General features: G+C 38.0%; 1 protein-coding gene across 1 annotated transcript in view; it reads left to right on the top strand.

The window, feature by feature from the left end:
- Nucleotides 1-19,214, top strand: part of LOC102227310 (contactin-3-like) — a 95,608-nt gene that overhangs the window by 57,039 nt on the left and 19,355 nt on the right. Inside the window, exons 6-12 of the mRNA XM_023325255.1 lie at nucleotides 3,917-4,120; nucleotides 8,464-8,566; nucleotides 8,893-9,077; nucleotides 10,593-10,729; nucleotides 13,211-13,340; nucleotides 14,267-14,417; nucleotides 16,745-16,872. Coding sequence (XP_023181023.1) covers nucleotides 3,917-4,120; nucleotides 8,464-8,566; nucleotides 8,893-9,077; nucleotides 10,593-10,729; nucleotides 13,211-13,340; nucleotides 14,267-14,417; nucleotides 16,745-16,872 — 1,038 coding nt within the window. The remainder of the gene's footprint in view (nucleotides 1-3,916; nucleotides 4,121-8,463; nucleotides 8,567-8,892; nucleotides 9,078-10,592; nucleotides 10,730-13,210; nucleotides 13,341-14,266; nucleotides 14,418-16,744; nucleotides 16,873-19,214) is intronic.

The following is a 19,214-nucleotide window of genomic DNA, read 5'->3' as shown; positions in this document are numbered from 1 at the left end:
TTAGAGGGGAAAGTGTGGAAGACTATTTTTTTTGCCAGCTGGCCAGCAATGCATAGCAATAGGTGTGGGAGGGGCAGAGCTGTATTACTTCATGCTTCAGAGCAACGCTGGTCACTCTGGAACTTTCTCAGGCATCATTAAACAGACTTGTAGATGTTTTGAAACCTTTGACTTTTTGGTACATCTTCATATCAATAGCTTACAGTATTGCTACAAGGATTCTGATTTGACAAAAGACTAAAACCAATCACAGCTTGTATGCTTTTTTATTGTTTTAATTCTAATTAAAGAAGGATGTTTCTCAAAATAAGTTCAAAGAAATTGTCTTGTTTACTTCCTATGATTGTAAGGTGTGAATATTGAAAAATGCTCTCCTGAAGCTGCAATAAACAGGAGATTAGCTTACCATTCCACAGATGGTGGAAAGTAGCAAACAGGTAGCCGGGCGTTGTGAAAATGTGACAAAACTGCAGACAGACAAACAGCACTTCTAAAGTTAACTCATTAGCACAATGTATTGATCTGCTTATTTGTTAGAAAACTGCTTTGTTACAAAGGAATTACATTCTGGAAAAAAAAAAAAAAACATGCTGCCCACAACTACAGCCTGACACTTTCTAACTTAAGGTTTGCAGAAATGTTAATTAATGAGATTTGTGGCTACAAAGTCTGAATTAACTGTTTCTTCACTGTTTTCAGTGCCTTTCAAATGCATTCATGCATTTTTTGGGGTTCTTATGTAATAGTCCAACACAAAGTTGTGCCTAAATTTAAAGTTAGAAAAAAGGATTTATGTTTTATAAAGATTTCCCATATGTTTGTATTCAGCGCTCTTTACTCTGATACAACTGAATAAAATCCTGTTTAACCATTTGATTCATAAAACAGACTTCTTAGTCAACTAACATCCTCATGGAAACTAAAGAACATCTCACAGATTTCTATTCAAACCATCGTCCACTGACTACTGCATAATGGCTACCATACCAACACATACCAAGACATTGTGGTCAACCTACGCTTGTTGGAGTCTAGGACAAGGACAGAATTAACTGAAGAAGCAAAGAATCAACTCTAGTAACTTGGTAAAAAAAACGCCCACTGGTTCTATGGTTTGGTTCGTACACAGAGTCTGAACTATTGGCTGTTGAGAAACAATCACTTGCTGGAGGCATGGAAGGAGAAAACAATTGGATCTGCTTTGACCCATTTGCTAACATTTGGCCATGATGTATAGTAATGCTCCAGCTCGAATGTGAAGGAAGCTATGCTACAAAGTTTACTGGAAATTGTGAGTGCTGTAAAGAGAGAAATCATATATTTGACAGGAATAAAATGTCTTAAACATTCCTCTTGGTCCGACTTTGTTTGCTCATTATTTTGAAGCGTGGCCAACATAGATTGAACAGCGTTGTTCACTTCCTCCACTGCCATTGCTAACCAACAATTCTAAAACAGTGCAAAAAATCTATGTCATCGTTAACTTCTCCTTCTGTTTGCTGATTGACCAGTATGAAATTCATCAGAAACTGTTCTCAATGGGAGAAATTCTAGATGGTGCACTGAGGGGAAATGAGAATAGAGTGGAATTGCATAGAAAGGCAATGGACAAGCCACAACTGTAGAGGAGCCAAAGACATTAGATTTTCTATTAGTTGTTCATGTCAAAAATCTGGCATTTATTAAAGCAGTCATTGAAATAAAGTCATTAATCTTGGATGGAAATCAGCAAATATACAGTATGTAACAGAATTCTGTGGTCAGATGAGACAATGAATCTTTTTGGGCCTTGTTGTGATGAGAGCATGATTCTCGTTCAGTGAGAACAAAGAAGCTAGTCAAAGTTAATGGGAAGATTGATGGAGCTAATTGGAGGACAATAATGAAAGAAAACTAAAGATTTGAGACTGGAGCAGAGCTTCAGTTCCCAACAGGACTACAACCCTAAGCATAGACGAGTGCTGCAGGGGAAGTGTTTATGTAAGCAGGGTTCCACCAGGGTATTATAAGCCTGTGAGGCACCAGGCTTTACTTGCCCCCCATCAGGCTAAGTGTCATTTATTTTAAATAGGATCTTTACTGTCACTAGTGACAGTAAAGACGGATTAAGTCACGTTCATAGCAGACAAATTGAACTGGGCGTGAGGGAGTGCTCACCAATTGGGTTGTCCCTTCACCTGCTTGTTGACCTTCCAAGTTATGCCCACAGAAACACGGTGGGCAGTTGAAGGACTGCCCTAGCGCCAGTATCACACTGGGCTTAGCAGGTTTTCATGTAGGTAAACCTTTCAAAATTATGTGCTACTTTATGTTGGTACACTGCATAGAATCAACATAAAACCTCTCACATTTTTGTGAGTTTAACATGACAAAATTTAAATTAGGTCATTACCAATCATTTGCAAGACACTGCAAATGAGCACAGAGCTCTTAGTTGTAGACCTACTTTACATGGAAAAACATTTCAGAGAAGATTCCGTCCATGTGACTGTATTCTATAAATGAGAGGCTACAAATAAAAGATTAAGTTGCGCCCTCTCTCCCCCACAGCTCCCCATATCTACAGAAAACCGAGGACAGCCACAATGGCTGCTGCCTAGCTTGTCAACCTCTTGATACAATAGCTTGCACACTGGAACAACCAATTTCTCTCACAAGAGAACAGTTTGTCGCAGTGCATTGTACAGCTGGTCTTTGGGATAATAGGTCAGAGTACTCTGTGTGAAATACAGTTTGACAGCTTCCCTCTCTGACACGGGCTTATGCGCGACAGGGTGCTGTAACTGTAGTTCTTTTGTGTTTCACCACATTCTCAAAAAGTGACTGAAAGTAAGGCAGTCTCCCTCTGTCACTTCTCTCTCTCTCTCCTCCTAATCCTTTTTTTCCCTTTCCTCTCTTAAATTTGAAAGCGTCAACGTGCCTCATAACCTTGCACTCCACTGAACTGTATTAGACACCTACAGCACAAGACGTTTCTTTGGCTTCTCATTACGCTTGATTGACTCTGAATTGTGGGAAAAGCTTTCTCGTTTTGCCAGCCCGTGCAATATCGCACCGCACCAGATGTGAAAAATGAAACGCAATAGAGAAGTAATTGCTATTGTACCGCTTCTCTAGTCCGACAGTTTTTTGTTTACTTACTTAAAAGAGCCTCTTTGCACTTTTTCTGCACAAAGGCATTTGTGTTGTATTTCAGTCGTTGCTCGACGAAGAATTGCTGTGTGGCGTTCCATCGCCGCTCATTACAGCAGCCTGGTTCAGAAGGGGGATATGCTGACTCTGAGCTATGTGGCTCTGCTGCTTGCCTAATCAGAAGGAGCTTTGTATCAGCATCGCTGCCCTCAGCACGGACACTTCAGCCGGTCAAAAGCCAAGTGTCTCCCCTTGCCTTCGGGGTTGGTGTTGGACATGATGGACAGTTGATACATACACCTATTTGGTTCAGATACCGCCCCTGAAGTGAAAGATTGCGTGATGCGCCTCCATTTATGGACAATGACAACGTAATTCTTCTGACAGGTCTTTCCTCTTTTTCAATGAGGCCCTGTCACTTGTAAAAAGAAGTGATAGCATGTTCTTATAGATGTATGTCAATCCATTGATCTCTCAGTCCACTTGTTCATTCATGATGCCTTTAAACTGAGTCGCTCGGGGACCCGGAGAATGGAGGCCATGTGTCAGGGGAGGGCCACTGACGCGCTGTAATCCAGTTTGTTTCGCTCTCTTTCCTCTGTTCTCCTGCTTTTTTTTTGCACTGATAGTTATTGCATTCTTGGTATCTCCTTCGAAGGAAATCTGAAAAAGGGGATGGAAATAATGTGATATGCTAACATAAGGCCAAAGAGGAGTTCTTTTGATTCAGTTATTCCATCTGTGTGGACAAACACTGAACTAAACTGTTTTTGTCTGTGCTCAGAGCTGACATTTGCATGGATCTTCAATGAATACCCGTACTCCGTCCAGCAAGACAGCCGAAGATTCATCTCCCAAGAGACCGGAAGCCTGTATATAGCCAAAGTGGAGCCCTCTGATGTGGGCAACTACACTTGTGTGGTGAACAACACAGTCACAAAGCAGAAAGTTCTCAGCTCCCCAACACCACTAGTCCTCAGGAGTGACGGTAAAAACAATAACACATTTTCTCAGGATGTGCCTGTTACTGTATTTTTTGGCATTCATTTGTCATACATTTCACTGTTGCTGCAATTTCCTTTCCCCTTATTTTTAACAAACAAGATATTAAAACTGTCAGTAGCTGCGTTTCCATTAACCATATAATTGTTCAAATTGGAATTACAAAAATAAATCTGCTTAATGGAAACAAGTCAATTTAGGAGAAAGCTCAACTTTTTTGATAAAACATTTTTGCACTAGGATGAGGTAGTTTTTTGGCTGTATCAAAATTAGTGTGTTTCACAAATATTTTTTTCACATTACACGAATCATTTGATCAACAACAACAATAGTTACTACTGGCAGAAAAGATAAAGAAGATGAAGCGGTAGGAGAATGATGGCGCAGCATGTGTTTTGATGATGTGTGAACAAACTTATTCATGTGTGATTTTAATTTCTTCTTATCTAATGGTAACACCGCAATTCCAAAATTGTGTTGTTTCGACATTAGTGAAATATAAACAGAATTATGTCCACATTTACAATGGAAATTGCAGCTATTGTTTTATTAAGGGAAATTCAAATTTAGACGTCAGAGTGATCAATGTAAACACCAGCCTATAAGTGTCATGTTTGCAATGGGCAGTTAAATCCAAAAAATTCAATAATTGTTTACGTGGGCATAGTAAATAGAAAAAAGATGTTGTGAAGCACCAGTGATCTTCCTTTGTGAAACACAAACTTGGAACAACACATATAATCATTTCTGTTATAAAATTAAAGCAGTCTAAAATTCATTTAATTTGTATTTTCAAATTAAATGAATTTTACACAAATTGCTCCATGGTAAAACTCTAAGACATTTGTTTTTAGATTTCAGATTTTTTAGGACAGTAGAAATCCACTGTGGCTCTCTGACATTTATGATACTATTATTTTACAGGAAAACAATTCCATTCCAGGCAAGATTTGTTTTTTTGGATGAAAGTTCTCATCTCAAGTTACTTCTTATCTCAAGTCACTTGCTAACCTGCTACCTGCTCTCTGCAGGTTAGCAAGTGTTTACCTACTTAGCATGCTACTTGTAGCTAGGCAGCCGTTGCTTTTAAACAATTGTTCTTTAATAAAGAGTGAAAGATAACAGTTCTTTAATTTCAACATCATGTTTCTTGTTGTTTTTACTGACCTGAAATAAGTCAAACAGCCATAATTGTCTTACTTCTAAAGGTGTAGCAGTCTTAGTTTAGCCAGCTAACAGGAAGTGTGCTCTCCAGTAATTTCTCTGACATTAAAGGAGCTTTAAGCTGCTTCAATGGTGTGATGGATATTTTATTATTGGGGCCTGCCATGCAAAGCAATGGCAGGAACCTATTGCTATTGTCGGAGAAAGTGTTTCTTTATTCTTTATTTTTCTTCCGTAACCGTTAATGCGGCTCATACCGCTGGGTGCACACCTACAAATGAGGTATCAAAACCTGCAGAAAATTCACGCCATTCCAGCTATTACTTCTGGTGGGATTTGGGCTTAACGTCGCGACATAATTCGCAAAAAACTACGAAAAAAACCCCATTATAAGTCAATGGGAAAAATCCTAGAAATACCCTATTTTTGAGGATTTTCTGTGTCGTCACAAATTCACCTAGAAATGCCATTCAAATTTCATTTTGTAGATACGTCTGTGATCTCTTCGAAAGTGAAGACGGCTCGTCGATACCAGTTACGGTTTGTCCACAATTTGCCTCTAAGCGACCCAAAGTTTCTCATTTTTCCTAAAGTTAGAGTGCGTCTCTGGCTGCTTAGAGTGAGAGATGAAGACAACTTTTTCAGCCCAAATCATTTTTGAAATCGCCATCACGCCCACAAATATCGCACGATTAGTATCACAATCGGTCCTGACATTGATACGCCTGTCTGCTCCGGTAAAATGTTTTCGAAATTTATCTAGACCGTACGGTTTTCTGTCACGGTGCTTCAGAGCAAAGTCATGCGACAGGATTTTCTGAGGCTGTCTGAGGCTCTCTCCCATGTATTTGAATAGAATTTCAGATCTGGGCACAACATTTCTTTCTCTCATCACTGTAAATGCTCTGAGTGAGGTACAGATATGAATCTCGGGACTATCGCAGAAGACACATAGGCCTCTCATACGCTCGAAACGCTTTTCGAATATGTATTACAGTTCCCGAACAAGAAGGATTTGTTTCCAATGCTTTTTTTCAGTAAACCGTGTTGGCTCAAACACACAATTGTGTGTTTGAGCATGTATGACTCACAGCTCACACCTGCTGAGACCATTATTTACCATGGCAACGGAACTCAAGAGGCTGTTGGCTGCTGATTTGGACTACAAATACGCATCGCTGTAGTTCTATCTATCCTCAGTTGAAACAGATCAGGACTGAGAACTGGCCTTTAGAACTACCCGCTGCTATGGGCTGTATATAACTGATTTAACTCAGTAACTGTTACACATGGGATTATTTTGGAACTTTAAAATTAAGCATACTGAAAATTTCAAAATAAAAGCCTTGACTATTTTACATGACGTAATTGCTCTTTTTGGCCGTATATGACTTTTTCATCCAAAGCAATGTTACACATGGGATTAGTTCGGAACTTTAAAATGGAGCATAATAATAATTTCAAAATAAAAGCCTTGAATATTTTTACATCAGGTAATTGCTGTTTTTGGCTTTATGTGACTTTTTCATCCAAAGCACTGTTACACATGGGATTAGTTTGGAACTTTAAAATTAAGCATACTGAAAATTTCAAAATAAAAGCCTTGAATATTTTACATGACGTAATTGCTTTTTTTGGCCGTATATGACTTTTTCATCCAAAGCACTGTTACACATGGGATTAGTTCGGAACTTTAAAATGGAGCATACTGAAAATTTCAAAATAAAAGCCTTGAATATTTTTACATCAGCTACTTGTGTTTTGAGCATTATATAACTATTTTAACCCAAGGACTATTACGCATGGGATTAGTTTGGCCCTTTGAAATGAAGTTTAACAAAACTTCCAAAATAAAAGCCTTGACAACATTTTAAATCGTACTGAATGGTGCACGTCCGCCTCGCTTAACGTTCTTGTGGTTCTCCGCGTGCCACTGATTACGTTGCGGCGTTCTTTAGCGTCGACGCCAATTTGTGGCGTGACGACGCCGGGCCCAAGCCCGACGGGCGCGCCTTGGCAGGCCCCGGCTAAATTTCTTCAGAAATTTTGTTTTTCTAGTTATTTTTTTGCTGTTTTAAAACAATAGCTCTTAAAATGTTGCTATGACACTAATCACCCGAAATGTTGCTAATCACCCAAATTTATCTGGGAAATGGTCTCAGATCATAAAAGATGAAACAACATGCTGTGCTTGTAGCAAACAAGACAAAGCAAATTTTAAATTCTATTTAAATTGGCTTCTACAAAGAGACCCTGCCTCGTTGGAAACATGTCATGGAGCTTGTGAATGAGTTAAATTTTCTTTTAAATCATCGTTTTGATGCATAGCAGACTCTTCACTAAGGAATTTGTAACCAAATTTGTAGTGCGGAAGTTCAGAATATATTTCTGCAATATATCACAGTAAAATAATATAGCAGGGCAAATACATAACACACGTGTAAAAAGAATTTTAAAAAAAAATCTGTATGGATGATGTTTATCTTCCACCACCTGCAGCATGTTTAGCAATGATATACAGCCATTTATAGGCACTGCAGGCTTTGATGACCTAGAAAATGAAAAATCTATGCCTGCATCTCAGAGGATTATCCACATGTGCACCACTCCAACTAAACTGCTGAACTAACTGGTAAGCACATAGTTTTCACACGTTATTACTGTTAAATCACAACAGATTATTACTTATTATTAGCTTTGTGGCCTCCATAAAACAATACCCTCATTTATCACTATCCATTCTGCTTTTTAACATGAAGGCACACACAGGACACCAAAGCTGCTCTTGCTCCAGGGCACCGGGTCTGAAGCTGGTAATAGCAAAGGGCACGCTGTTATATTTGCAACGGAAGCGTGTGGCCCATCCCAGTGAAATGAATATAAATAAAGTCCTAAATGAAGTTGCTTTCATAAATCTCTCCAAGTAATCTCCACCAAGCTAATCTTTTCAATGATGTGTTCTCTGAATCTTTTATGACCCGCCTCTTATTTCTTCTCTCCTTTATAAGACCTTCAATGATCACTTTGCTACATGACCATAAAGGCTTTTTGTGCTAGCTGTCCCACTCTATCAGTCCTCTGTCTCTGATCCAGACACACAGGGCAATGTCTGCAGTTTGTCAGTGCTATAAAAAAGCTTGTTGTCTGTTGTGCTCTGTTTTGTAGGTGTAATGGGTGAGTATGAGCCCAAAATAGAAGTTCATTTTCCAGATTCGGTTCCAGCTGCAAAAGAATCTGTGGTCAAACTGGAATGTTTTGCTCTGGGAAAGTAAGTCCAGCTTTTTTCAGTGTGTTAAATGAACAGTAGATTGATTTCCAACATAAATTAGATCTATGTGTGCAAACAATAGAATGTGCTCTGATTTCCCACTATATATGAACAACTGCCAGCCTAAAAATAAAATGAAGAATGTATAAATCAAAGTTGTGTACAGAGGATGAAAAATCTGAGTATGCACACTTTGAAAAATAAATAAATAAATAAATCACAAAACCTTGGTCTTATCTACTTTCCTTCTGCTTTGAATCACACTTTGATCACAGTGACATAGCTAAAAGCCTGGCAACATTTGTTCCTTTTTTCTTTTTTTGCAGCCCTGTCCCAGAAATAAGCTGGAGGAGAACAAGCGGTGTCCCTTTCCCCAGCAAAGTCAAAATGAAGAATTCGAATGCCGTCCTTGAAATCCCTAATTTTCAGCAGGAAGATGCAGGGATGTATGAGTGTATCGCAGAGAACCGGAGAGGCAAAAACGCTGCTCGAGGTCGGATTTCTTACCATGGTAAGATATAAGTCAAAAAAATATTCTTCTAAGCAGTCCTTTGTTTCTCTAAATGTGGCAATATATTTTTGAAAATTTCATATGCTCTGAAAATGTAATTAGGCTGAATTTATTTAAATCAAAAATACATTTGACTAAAAATGAGGTTAGTTTTTGAATATAATTGGATTGAATTCCACTTTTTGCAGTTGGACTGAAAGTTTTTGAAGTGATCTCTGACTTTGTTTTTACTTCAAACATATGAAACATGTACATCAATCCTGGGTGTAATGAAATTATAACACTTGTCTTCAAACAGTTTTAAAGCATTTGAACCACCTTACCTGGCGCTTTGTAATCTTCTCATTGTAAATTCATTAAATTAAAAAAATAAATAGAAAAACCTTTGGAATGTCTCCATCCATTCTTATGAATCCAAAATCTTTTATTATGTCTTCAGACCAGAAACTTGAATTACACCCCTTTAAGTCAAATATCAAAAGTAAATTAATTTTAATTAATAACATCATATGAGACTATTTGATGTATTTCTGAGTCTATAATCCTATAATTTTCTAAAATATCTGAATTCTCTGTAGTTTAAGAATTAGTTTGTGTAGAATACTTTAGTTTAGGCTTTACTAGTCTATAGCTTATATTACAATTTTTTATTCTTGTAAATTCTAACTTGGTCCTATGGCTAAAGAAGCTCTGAAAACTCTCAAGTTTTAAAAAATCCCAAACTACTTTACAAGATGAATTTACAATGTAAACTTCAGTGCTTGAAAAGCAGCTTTAGTTTTGTTAGTGGCTAACAGTTAGCTAGTCCTTAAAAACCACAGTCATATTTCTTAATGCAGTAAAATACAAGAATAAAACAATGGTTTAATAAATCCCAAACTATTAAAGAATGACTGTTCAATGTTGAGTTTACATGTTACATAACCATTTAGCTTAGTGCCTGAAAGGCAACTTTAGCTTTATTAGCGGCTAACCGTTAGCTAGTCCTTACAAATACCTTGTATCTTCTTTGCTGTGTCTTCATTCCTTTGTTCAACTGAGTTCCTAAAATGCTTCCACAAACATGATTTAAAAGTGGTGAAAGCTTCTACAATGCTTTTACAACTGAGAGCTGTTAGTGTGCTCTACAGGAAGTCTTTGTTAGTCGACTCAACACAACAGGGGGGCTTTCTTAGTTCAAAATAAAAGTCTCAAACGCAGATAAAAGTGAAACTGAAAGCACACAACTTCATAACAAGGGCTACTATCAATACTTGACAGTTCACTTGTCAAGGCTGTTGGATAAGACTTTGCAAAATGGACACCATATTGAATACAGTTGTTCGAAAACTGTGAGATCTAGTGGAGTGATATCTCATTACATCCTTGTTTTGATAACCATGTGCTAAAAGTGCCACATGCAAACCTCAATGCAGTATCAGGCATTGCCAAGCCTGATACTGCTCTGGATGTGCCCTAGAGCCGTGATAATTAAAACACATGTTTGAGCAGGTAATCCCCTCACTTTTTTCCAAGCTAAACCTCAGTGGCTCCAGACAATAACAGATACGGCTCGGTCCATCGAGGAGAACCTCTTCTGGGAGTGTAAGGCCAATGGAAAGCCAAAACCATCCTACAGCTGGCTGAAGAATGGCGAGCAAGTGGTGGCTGAGGTAAGAGGTTTTGTTGCATTTTTGCTTCAGTTATACTGAGGAGACGATGCACAATTGCCAGCGTTAAAAAGATGGATAATAGTCAGCAATCTATTCCTCCACATCTGCAGAGAAGGCGCTTAGCTGAGTATATCGCCACACTTGAATGTATTATGTGCTTCTCACAGTTTGCATATTTTCAGAATGGTTTCACAACTTGATGGGATAACACGCAGTGTATGTATAAATTAAATTATAAAATAGTTTTATTTTTTTAATTGGGGTTGTCAGTTCATTTTTACTGTTTTTTTTTTTCTTTTACATTTTTGCCAAGTCATGCTGTGTTTAATTGTCCTAGAGAATCACTTACTAGATTTGGGAATGACAACCCAAGTTAATCATCATCCAATTGAATATTTAAGAAGGTAGGCTAACTTGTTCTTAGCAAAATATCCAAACATTTCAATCATTTTTTACTTATTTGTTGACATACAAATTGTTGAATGTGAAAACAAAAAAAATTGTTACTGCATCTACCACTATGTTTTGTAGACATGGCTGTCATTTTGGATTTGTGACATTTGAACCAGAAAATCTTTAGCTATTTCCTAGTTATTCCCTCCCTTCCTGAATAGTACATGTGTATTGGAATCCAGAGTGTGGAATATATGATGTTCTTCTTGATCATAACATGTTACTGTTGCAGTGTGGCCAGTATCTAATTTTACTTTGTTTTTAATAAAGGATCAGACACCGATTTGGGATTAAAATTTCAGTGCTCTATATGTTCCCCCAAGTCCTTAGGCATAGTAGGGCAAGCCGTTAGTTTCATATTCACCTTAAAGCATTCGACATGCTAAATTAGGAATTCTTTATCAGTGCAGACTGCAAAGGGTGGTCTGAGTTTAGGTGATTATTGGGTTATTGTTAAAATGCTAAGAGTTACTGTTCCATTGATTCAGCTGCCAATCTATGGTATTCATGAGATTTGAGAACTGTAGTCCTCAGGTGGTAGAGTTTTTTGACAAGAAGTAGTAGAATGGTGTGTCTGGTAAATAATTAGCCGCTTTTCCATCAACGTCTTTTCGATGATGAAAATTACAAAATTCAAAACAACTTCCTTAGTTTTACAAAAAAAAAAGTAAAAATTTTTACCCTCGCTTGAGGTGGTTTTTGGCTTTCCTGAATAAGAGTTGATGAGCTAAAGGGAAGATGGAAACAGGTTTGCTGAAAAAGTTCTGATGAAGCGAACATTTATCTGATATAACTAAGCAGCCATTTAGAATCAATAGAATTGCATTTCTTTCTCTACATCTGCAGACAGCATGTAGCACTGCTAATACTAGCGAAGATAAATGTGGAAATAGGTTTTTTTCCCCAAAATACTAGTAAAGGCACTATCATTGGCACTTCAGGGTTTCCGTCAGTGTGTCATAAGCCTGGGGAGACACCAAGCCTTTCTTGCTCCCCCCACCTAGCTAAGTTCATTTAAAATAGTTTTTTATACACCAGTAACAGTAAAGGCAGATTAAGCTAGTTTTATAGTTGACGCATTGAATTGAGTGCGAGGGGATGTGTACTCAATTGCGCCGTCCCCCCATCTGCCTGTTGGCTTTTGAAATGACGGTGCTTGCCCAAATTTTAAAACTTTTGATAATTTTTTACACAAAAACACAGAGGACTGCTCTATCGCACCTACCACTGGGCTTAGCAGGTTTTCTAGAGGAAACCTTGCACATGTATCAGTTTGAGAACCATGGCTCTAGTACATACAGACATACATATCAGAATGGTAGTTGTCTTGATTGCGCAAGAAATCATATCAACAACCTTTTCCAACATGTCAGTCGCTTTAATAGCTTAATATCTCACCCTTTAGCTTGACAGAGCTCTTACTTAGCGGCTGGATAATGGAAGGAAAATGAAGGCAAATGCACAAACGCTGCCTTGGGAAGAGAAAATAACCGGATCAGACTAATTTCAAAGAGATGTAAATGTATAGAGCCTGTACATATATGGGTATTTTGATGTTTCTAGTAAGCTTATAGCTAATTTAGCGTGGTATATCAACTGTCATATTGTGAGAGTATAATTAAAGAAGTCTTGTTCATCTCCCCCTCTGCAGCAGTCAGGATCTCGCACCAGCTTATTTGGTTAAAATCACTCGTTGGTTGGAAACGCCATCGCAGCATTTCCAGTCGAATGTTTTACAGAAAACAAATGACATTTTAATAGACTGTGTGTGCTTTTGCTGGCAATTCCTAATTTCTGTGACTCATATTTGAATTTGCAGTTTTATCAACTTGCATCTTCATCTCTTCCACTCCGAATACACAGAGACACCAGGATTTTGTTTTGTGATATTTTTCCTCCTCTGCTGTCCTTCTCTCTTCACGGATGCATGAATAATTGCCCGCTGTGCCTTTTGGACATAAGAAAGGCACAGCGTATCTCTAGCCTTTGCAAGAGATATGCAGAATTATTTCTCTTTTTGCTCCGCAGGCCCGGGTACAAATTGAAAACGGAGCCCTCTCCATAACCGCGTTAAACCTATCAGATTCCGGGATGTATCAGTGTGTGGCCGAAAACAAACATGGCAGTATTTATTCCAGTGCCCAGCTAATGGTGTTAGGTAAGATTGCTTCCCTTCTCCTGCTCTCGTTCTGCTTATCTTTCAGTGCATCCGATCATCTGCTTAGATAAGGAAAGCAGCCTCGCTGTATAATGTTCCTGAGAAATCAGTCTGCGCCCTCATTTGATGTCACCGTGGGGCTCTGCCGGGCGAAAGTATAAATCTGATAGAGTGTCTCATTTTACTTCCAGTCGTTTCGTCCATTGATTGGGGATACTACGAAGGCGATGCCTCGTGGCATTGTGCATGCTGTCTCATGTAGACTCTGTATCGATTTATTTGCAAAGCTTTGATGACTGGCTCCATGAGAAATTCAATTCTCTCTCTTGGTAACGCGATGAACACTTGATGGTCCTAATGAGGGCCCGCTCCGATGTGATGATGAGAATAGGCTGCAGGATGAATTCATGATAAACAATATGATGTTAACTGCAGCTGAAAAATGTAATTGTGCAGTTTTGTAATAAAGTTTAATTAAAAGCCTAAATTTTGAAAATGCCATTTGCAGTTAAAAACAGATATTTTCATATACCTAACAAACTTTAATATTTACCCTAACATGATTTGTTTGGATTGTTTCAGTAACTAACTTACAAATCAATTGGTTGTTGATGGGAGTACACAAACTAAAAATAATTTGCTGAAATAGCTATGTAGTCAAAGCAATGATTAAACCAAAACTTTACAAAAAAGATAAACATTTTGCAATTAAGATGAAAAAACCTTCTACAAAGCTGCAACTTAACCATTTGATTCATTTGCAAAGCTGGGAAATACTTTAGAACCAAATGCATTGAGGTTTGAAGCTGCAACATCACAAAATGTGCGAAAACTTCAACCGGTATGAATATGTGGTACACAAACAGTTGTGTTTTCTCCTATATTTTTCCCAGCCTCATGCCGTCTTTCTGCTCCTTTACGTGCAGCTTCAGCTCCCAGTTTCTCCAGAAGTCCATTAAAGGCCTTGCTAAAAGCTCGCTCAGGCAGCGAAGTCACTCTGGAATGCAAGCCTCAGGCCTCGCCCCCAGCAATTAGCTTGTGGAAGAAGGGAAACGAGATTCTGCAGAGAACCGAAAGGTAGGATGAGAGTCCAAACGCACATTTCCAGCAGCTCTCATTCACATTCACCGCAGGCCGGCTCACTTCAACGGCGTGTTTGGCATTTGTGCTCCTGCATAAAAGAGGAGACTAATGAGGGGAAAGAGAGTGGGGGGAAATTCACACAAATTGTAGTTAATATACTGCTTGCTCCTTCATATGGAAATTGCTGGATATGAGATATGAAGATGCCAGGTGCTTGTATCAACACTACATGTGTTAAATAATTAGGACAATAAAATGAGAAAGTAGTAAAGAATGCAAAGTTATGTTTTTGGAAAGCAAAAAATATTGAAGTATGCACCTGCAATTATCTCCTTTATGAGTTATTTTAAAGCACTATTGGAATGCGATTGATGAAACTAACAAGACTGCAGAGATGAAAGCTTGCAGTGGATCCGGGGGAGAAGGGGCGGGTGGAAGGCTGGAATGCTGGAAATCTCTGCATCTAGACTAGGAAGAAACATCAAACAGCAACTTCAGCTGCATAAAGCGGGCGCTTCATTTATTTTCCTCGCTCGTCCCTCTGTGCATTGTTGGACTATACAGGAGTTTACAGAAAGCAACAACAAAAAAAGAGACAAATCACAGGTTTGCAAAATCAGAGACGCATCGTCAGATCAATCCGTCTGCGGACGTTCAGATAACCAGGAAAAGAAAAGCACACGTGGCAGTTAAACCGGTAACCGGACCGGCTTCAAAACAACTCTGGCTCGCTCATTTTAAAGGAGTTCTGAGAAAGAACAATGTGAGTGAAGAACCACATCCACACAGGAAGCCGAGGCTGAGTCTGTAGCTGGAGATAATTGGTACACCGTTCAAAAAATCCGTACAATTTACAGTAAAAGAAATTCTTAAATACCAACAGCATTATATTACTGTAGAAAGTACATGGAATTGCCATAACCCAAGAAACATAAATTTGGTGTAATTTTTACAGTTTTAGAATGTAGAAAACACTGAAATTTATTGTGAAAATCTTAGAAATTGTAAAGTTTATAGAAAAATACCGTAATATTGCCAGCAGTTAATCTGCTAACCAGCAGGTGCTAACGAATGGTGCTCCAATCTACTGTACAGGTGTTCTAACTGATTTCTGCTAATCCTCGCTGCTATGATTTTAACTGACTTATTTCGTGAACAAGCTTATTCACATGATTTTAATTTAATTTCTTATTTATTGGAAATGCAGCAGCAGAAAATAGATTTAAAAATTTCACATTTGTAATGGAAATGACGTAGAAGTTTGATAAAATGCGACATGACCGTTCAGACTAAAGGCGATTTAAAAACTTTTAAATCGGTTACATATCTAATTCACTACCACATATGGATGTGGTTTAAATTGGATTTTTGGGAAGTGAAAAGAGCAAAAATATCGACTGCTATCTGAAACTAGCCTTGGTCAAATCGGATAGGAAGCCTCTGGGTGCATACATTTTCAAGATTTGCATAAAATTCACATGCATGTAGTGACTTCTGATGACATCTGGTTGGTTTGGATTCTATTTAGGAACATAAAAAAAGCAGATTACTAATGCACACCACGCCGTTCTGATTTTGATTTTTTTTAAAAACATTGTGAAAAACAATGTGTTAGTTTCTATTAAACTTCACAATCATGCACTACTTTCTTTGTGTTGTTCCAGAGCGCAAAGTCCCAGTAAAACTTATTCAGTTATGAGGTTGGAACTTAATCAAATGTGAACCTTTCAAAAGTTATGAACACTTCTGTAGGTGAAAAGTAGGATTAGCTTTTATTTTGTGTGATTTATGCATGTTTTCTTTTGCAGGATTTCCACTTCCCCTGATGTACTTCTATGCTACTATGTCTAACTTGCAGATTTTGGTATAGACTGGTATATTTGTGAACATGTTTTAATTTCCTACTGTGTCAGACGTTTCTCTGACCTGAGCTGTATGAAATCTCAAAACACATTTATTTATTCATTATTTTTAAGAATGCTCTTTGTGAAGTGTATTTTTTTACCTTATAATAGGTCCCAGAGTTCAGCTTTTCATCCACCTTTAAAAGTTTAATTCTGTGGGATTCCTTGAACAGCTTTGAAGTACAATCCAGGTCAAAGTGCTGTATAATCATTGTTTTATTCTATTTTCTTTTTTCACAATTTTGACAGAAATGTGGTTAAAAAAGACACCATGGATGGCACTCAGTTTTAACTAAAAACAGCGTAAATGTCATAAATTCAGAACAAATTAATGTGCGTGTGTGTCGTTTAATACAAAGAAAATGTGCACTCTTGACCTTGTTAAAATCAGTAAAAGACCATTTCTTCCTCCCACAGGATCACTCTGCTGCCAAATGGAACTTTAAAAATTGCTAATGTAACCAAACGGGATGCAGCTATCTACACGTGCATCGCCAAAAACCAGTTTGGAACAGCAAGCGCAACTGGGAAGCTCCTCATCACCGGTACGACCTTCTCTGTTAACGCCAGGCGGATCTGCATGTACTCACTCTCCAGTTAAAACACAGTTTTTCAAAAAATAAAAGAGCTATTAAGATAAATTAAATATGTTTGATTTTCACCTGGTGGATTGTGTCAGATGTAAACGACTGAAGACGCTGGCTTGTGTTAACTCAGTGGGTGTAAAGTCAAACGTCGCAGACGTTTCGACGTTTACAAGACAACCAGTGTGTGTTCACTCAAATTTAAAAGTTCAAGCAGCTCAGATCAAACTGGTTATAGACTTAAAGGTCCCAGTGTGTAGTGACATTTGGTGAGATAAGCCTCTCACTGCAATAAAACTCAATGTCTCAATAACTCAATAATAAATGGGAAAAGTATTATATATATATATATATATATATATGTGTGTGTGTGTGTGGGTGCGTGTACACCCCTACATATGCTGAAGGAGATAAATTAAAGGCAGAGTCTTTCGGTCACTGTGTGTTAGTTGTTCTATTTTGAAAGGGCATAATTCAGATAGATCTATTACCTCATTAGGTGGTCATCAGGTCCAACAGAAGATACTTAATGAGTCTTTAATATGAGCCAGGTGTGCAGAATAGGAAAGCCCAGAAATAATGTTTGCACATTGGACATGAGAACTGGAATGCATTGTCCAGAGTTAATGAAGTCCAAGTCAAAATGTTTTCGGGGCTAAGATGTAGTGCTGTGTACGAAATTTTTGCAATTTTTGACCAATTGAGGCATTTTGAGGCCCTGTTCACACTAACAAGGACATTTTGTCAAAAAGTTCAACTTTACACTTTAAAGCACATTCTTTAATATGTTTTCTGCTCAGTCTGTGTGGCTGACAATACACTTGAAAAGAGAGAGAAATGTGGACAATTTAAAGAAAGAGTTATTCCAGGTCACTGCGGTGAGGTTCGTAGCTAGTGAGGCACTGACTTAATCGTAATCAGATTTACAAATATAGACAAATATAGAATATAGATAGATGTTATTGTTTACATATGGAATTTTTTGCACATTTTCCGCCAGGCGACTGTGCCAAAAGGCAGTTCCATGTTTCATAAATGAGCAGAGAGTCCAAGCAGAGACTAAGTGTGAGCGCAAGAAGTTTTGAGAAGAAAACATGGAGTCCTGCTTTCAAGATAAAAATGTAAGCAAAAATTATAAGTTTTGAGAACAAAAGACATAAAATCCTGTTTTCAGATTGAACATGTTTGCTCTGGCCGAAAAATTCCCTCATAGTGGATACACTAGTGGATTCCTGTAGACTAGAAAACATTTTTCATACCTAAATCCATTAATGTGGCTGAGCAACTGAAAATGAGAAGAAAGAAAATAGAAAATACTTTGATAGACCAATAGAAAGCTTGCTTGCCTAGACCACTTTAAAGGTTACCATAAACCTCAGAAAATTATTAAGAAATAACAAATTACTGAAGTGAGGTTCTATAAAACATATTTTAAAATTTACAAGCAGTTAATATCTTTCCTGCATTCAATAACTCTTTTGGTGTGTTTATTTAGCATAAACCCATATTAGTTGGGGGTGTGCCGTGGTGGCGGAGGGGTTAGCGCGACCCACATTCAGGCAAAACGTAGCCTCGACGCGGCCGTCGCGGGTTCGACTCCCGGACCCGACGACGTTTACCGCATGTCTTCCCCTCTCTCCTTCCCCCTTTCCTGTCAGCCTACTTTGAAAAAGGGTCACTAGAGCCCACAAAAAGACCCCTTGTGGGGCGATTAAAAAAAGTTAAGAGTGTTTTCACACTAATTCATACAGTGTTCTGAAGGATAAGCACATAAATTGTTCATTAGGACGCTTGTAAAAGTTTGTTGTTGTTGCATTGATGAATGTCAAATGAACAAATAGTGAACCATCTGTGGTTTACATTGCAGACACACCAGTAAAACCATCCTAATTGGATGGGAATATGTTGTAAGCAGTTAAATTATTTGGTTAATACCCTGGTGTTGTCATATCTTTTAAATATATATATATATTTACACATCAGAAGTACAGTGGAGTCATTTAGAAAATCCTGGACTTTTGTAAAAACACTCTTCCCTCATATCTTTAGCATATAAGGATATATACCCAACATTAGGTTCCCAGTAACGATAATAAGCTGGTTATGTACATTTCCATTCTTGGAAAGGCTTATAAAGAGAAACCATCCATCACACTCCATACAGGCCCAATTATTGCTTTGTGTAAAGTTATTATTGGGGAACAGCTTATAGGCAAATGATTGGATTTCTCGCAATTCTTGTAAAATAAAGGTCCATTTGTTGGCAGGCAATGGCCGGAAAATATTTTGATTTTCTTCTCTCT

Source organism: Xiphophorus maculatus, chromosome 20, assembly GCF_002775205.1.
Source record: "Xiphophorus maculatus strain JP 163 A chromosome 20, X_maculatus-5.0-male, whole genome shotgun sequence".
NCBI lineage: Eukaryota > Metazoa > Chordata > Actinopteri > Cyprinodontiformes > Poeciliidae > Xiphophorus > Xiphophorus maculatus.
Note: the sequence above shows the minus strand (reverse complement) of the source record. Positions and strands in the feature narration are given on the sequence as shown.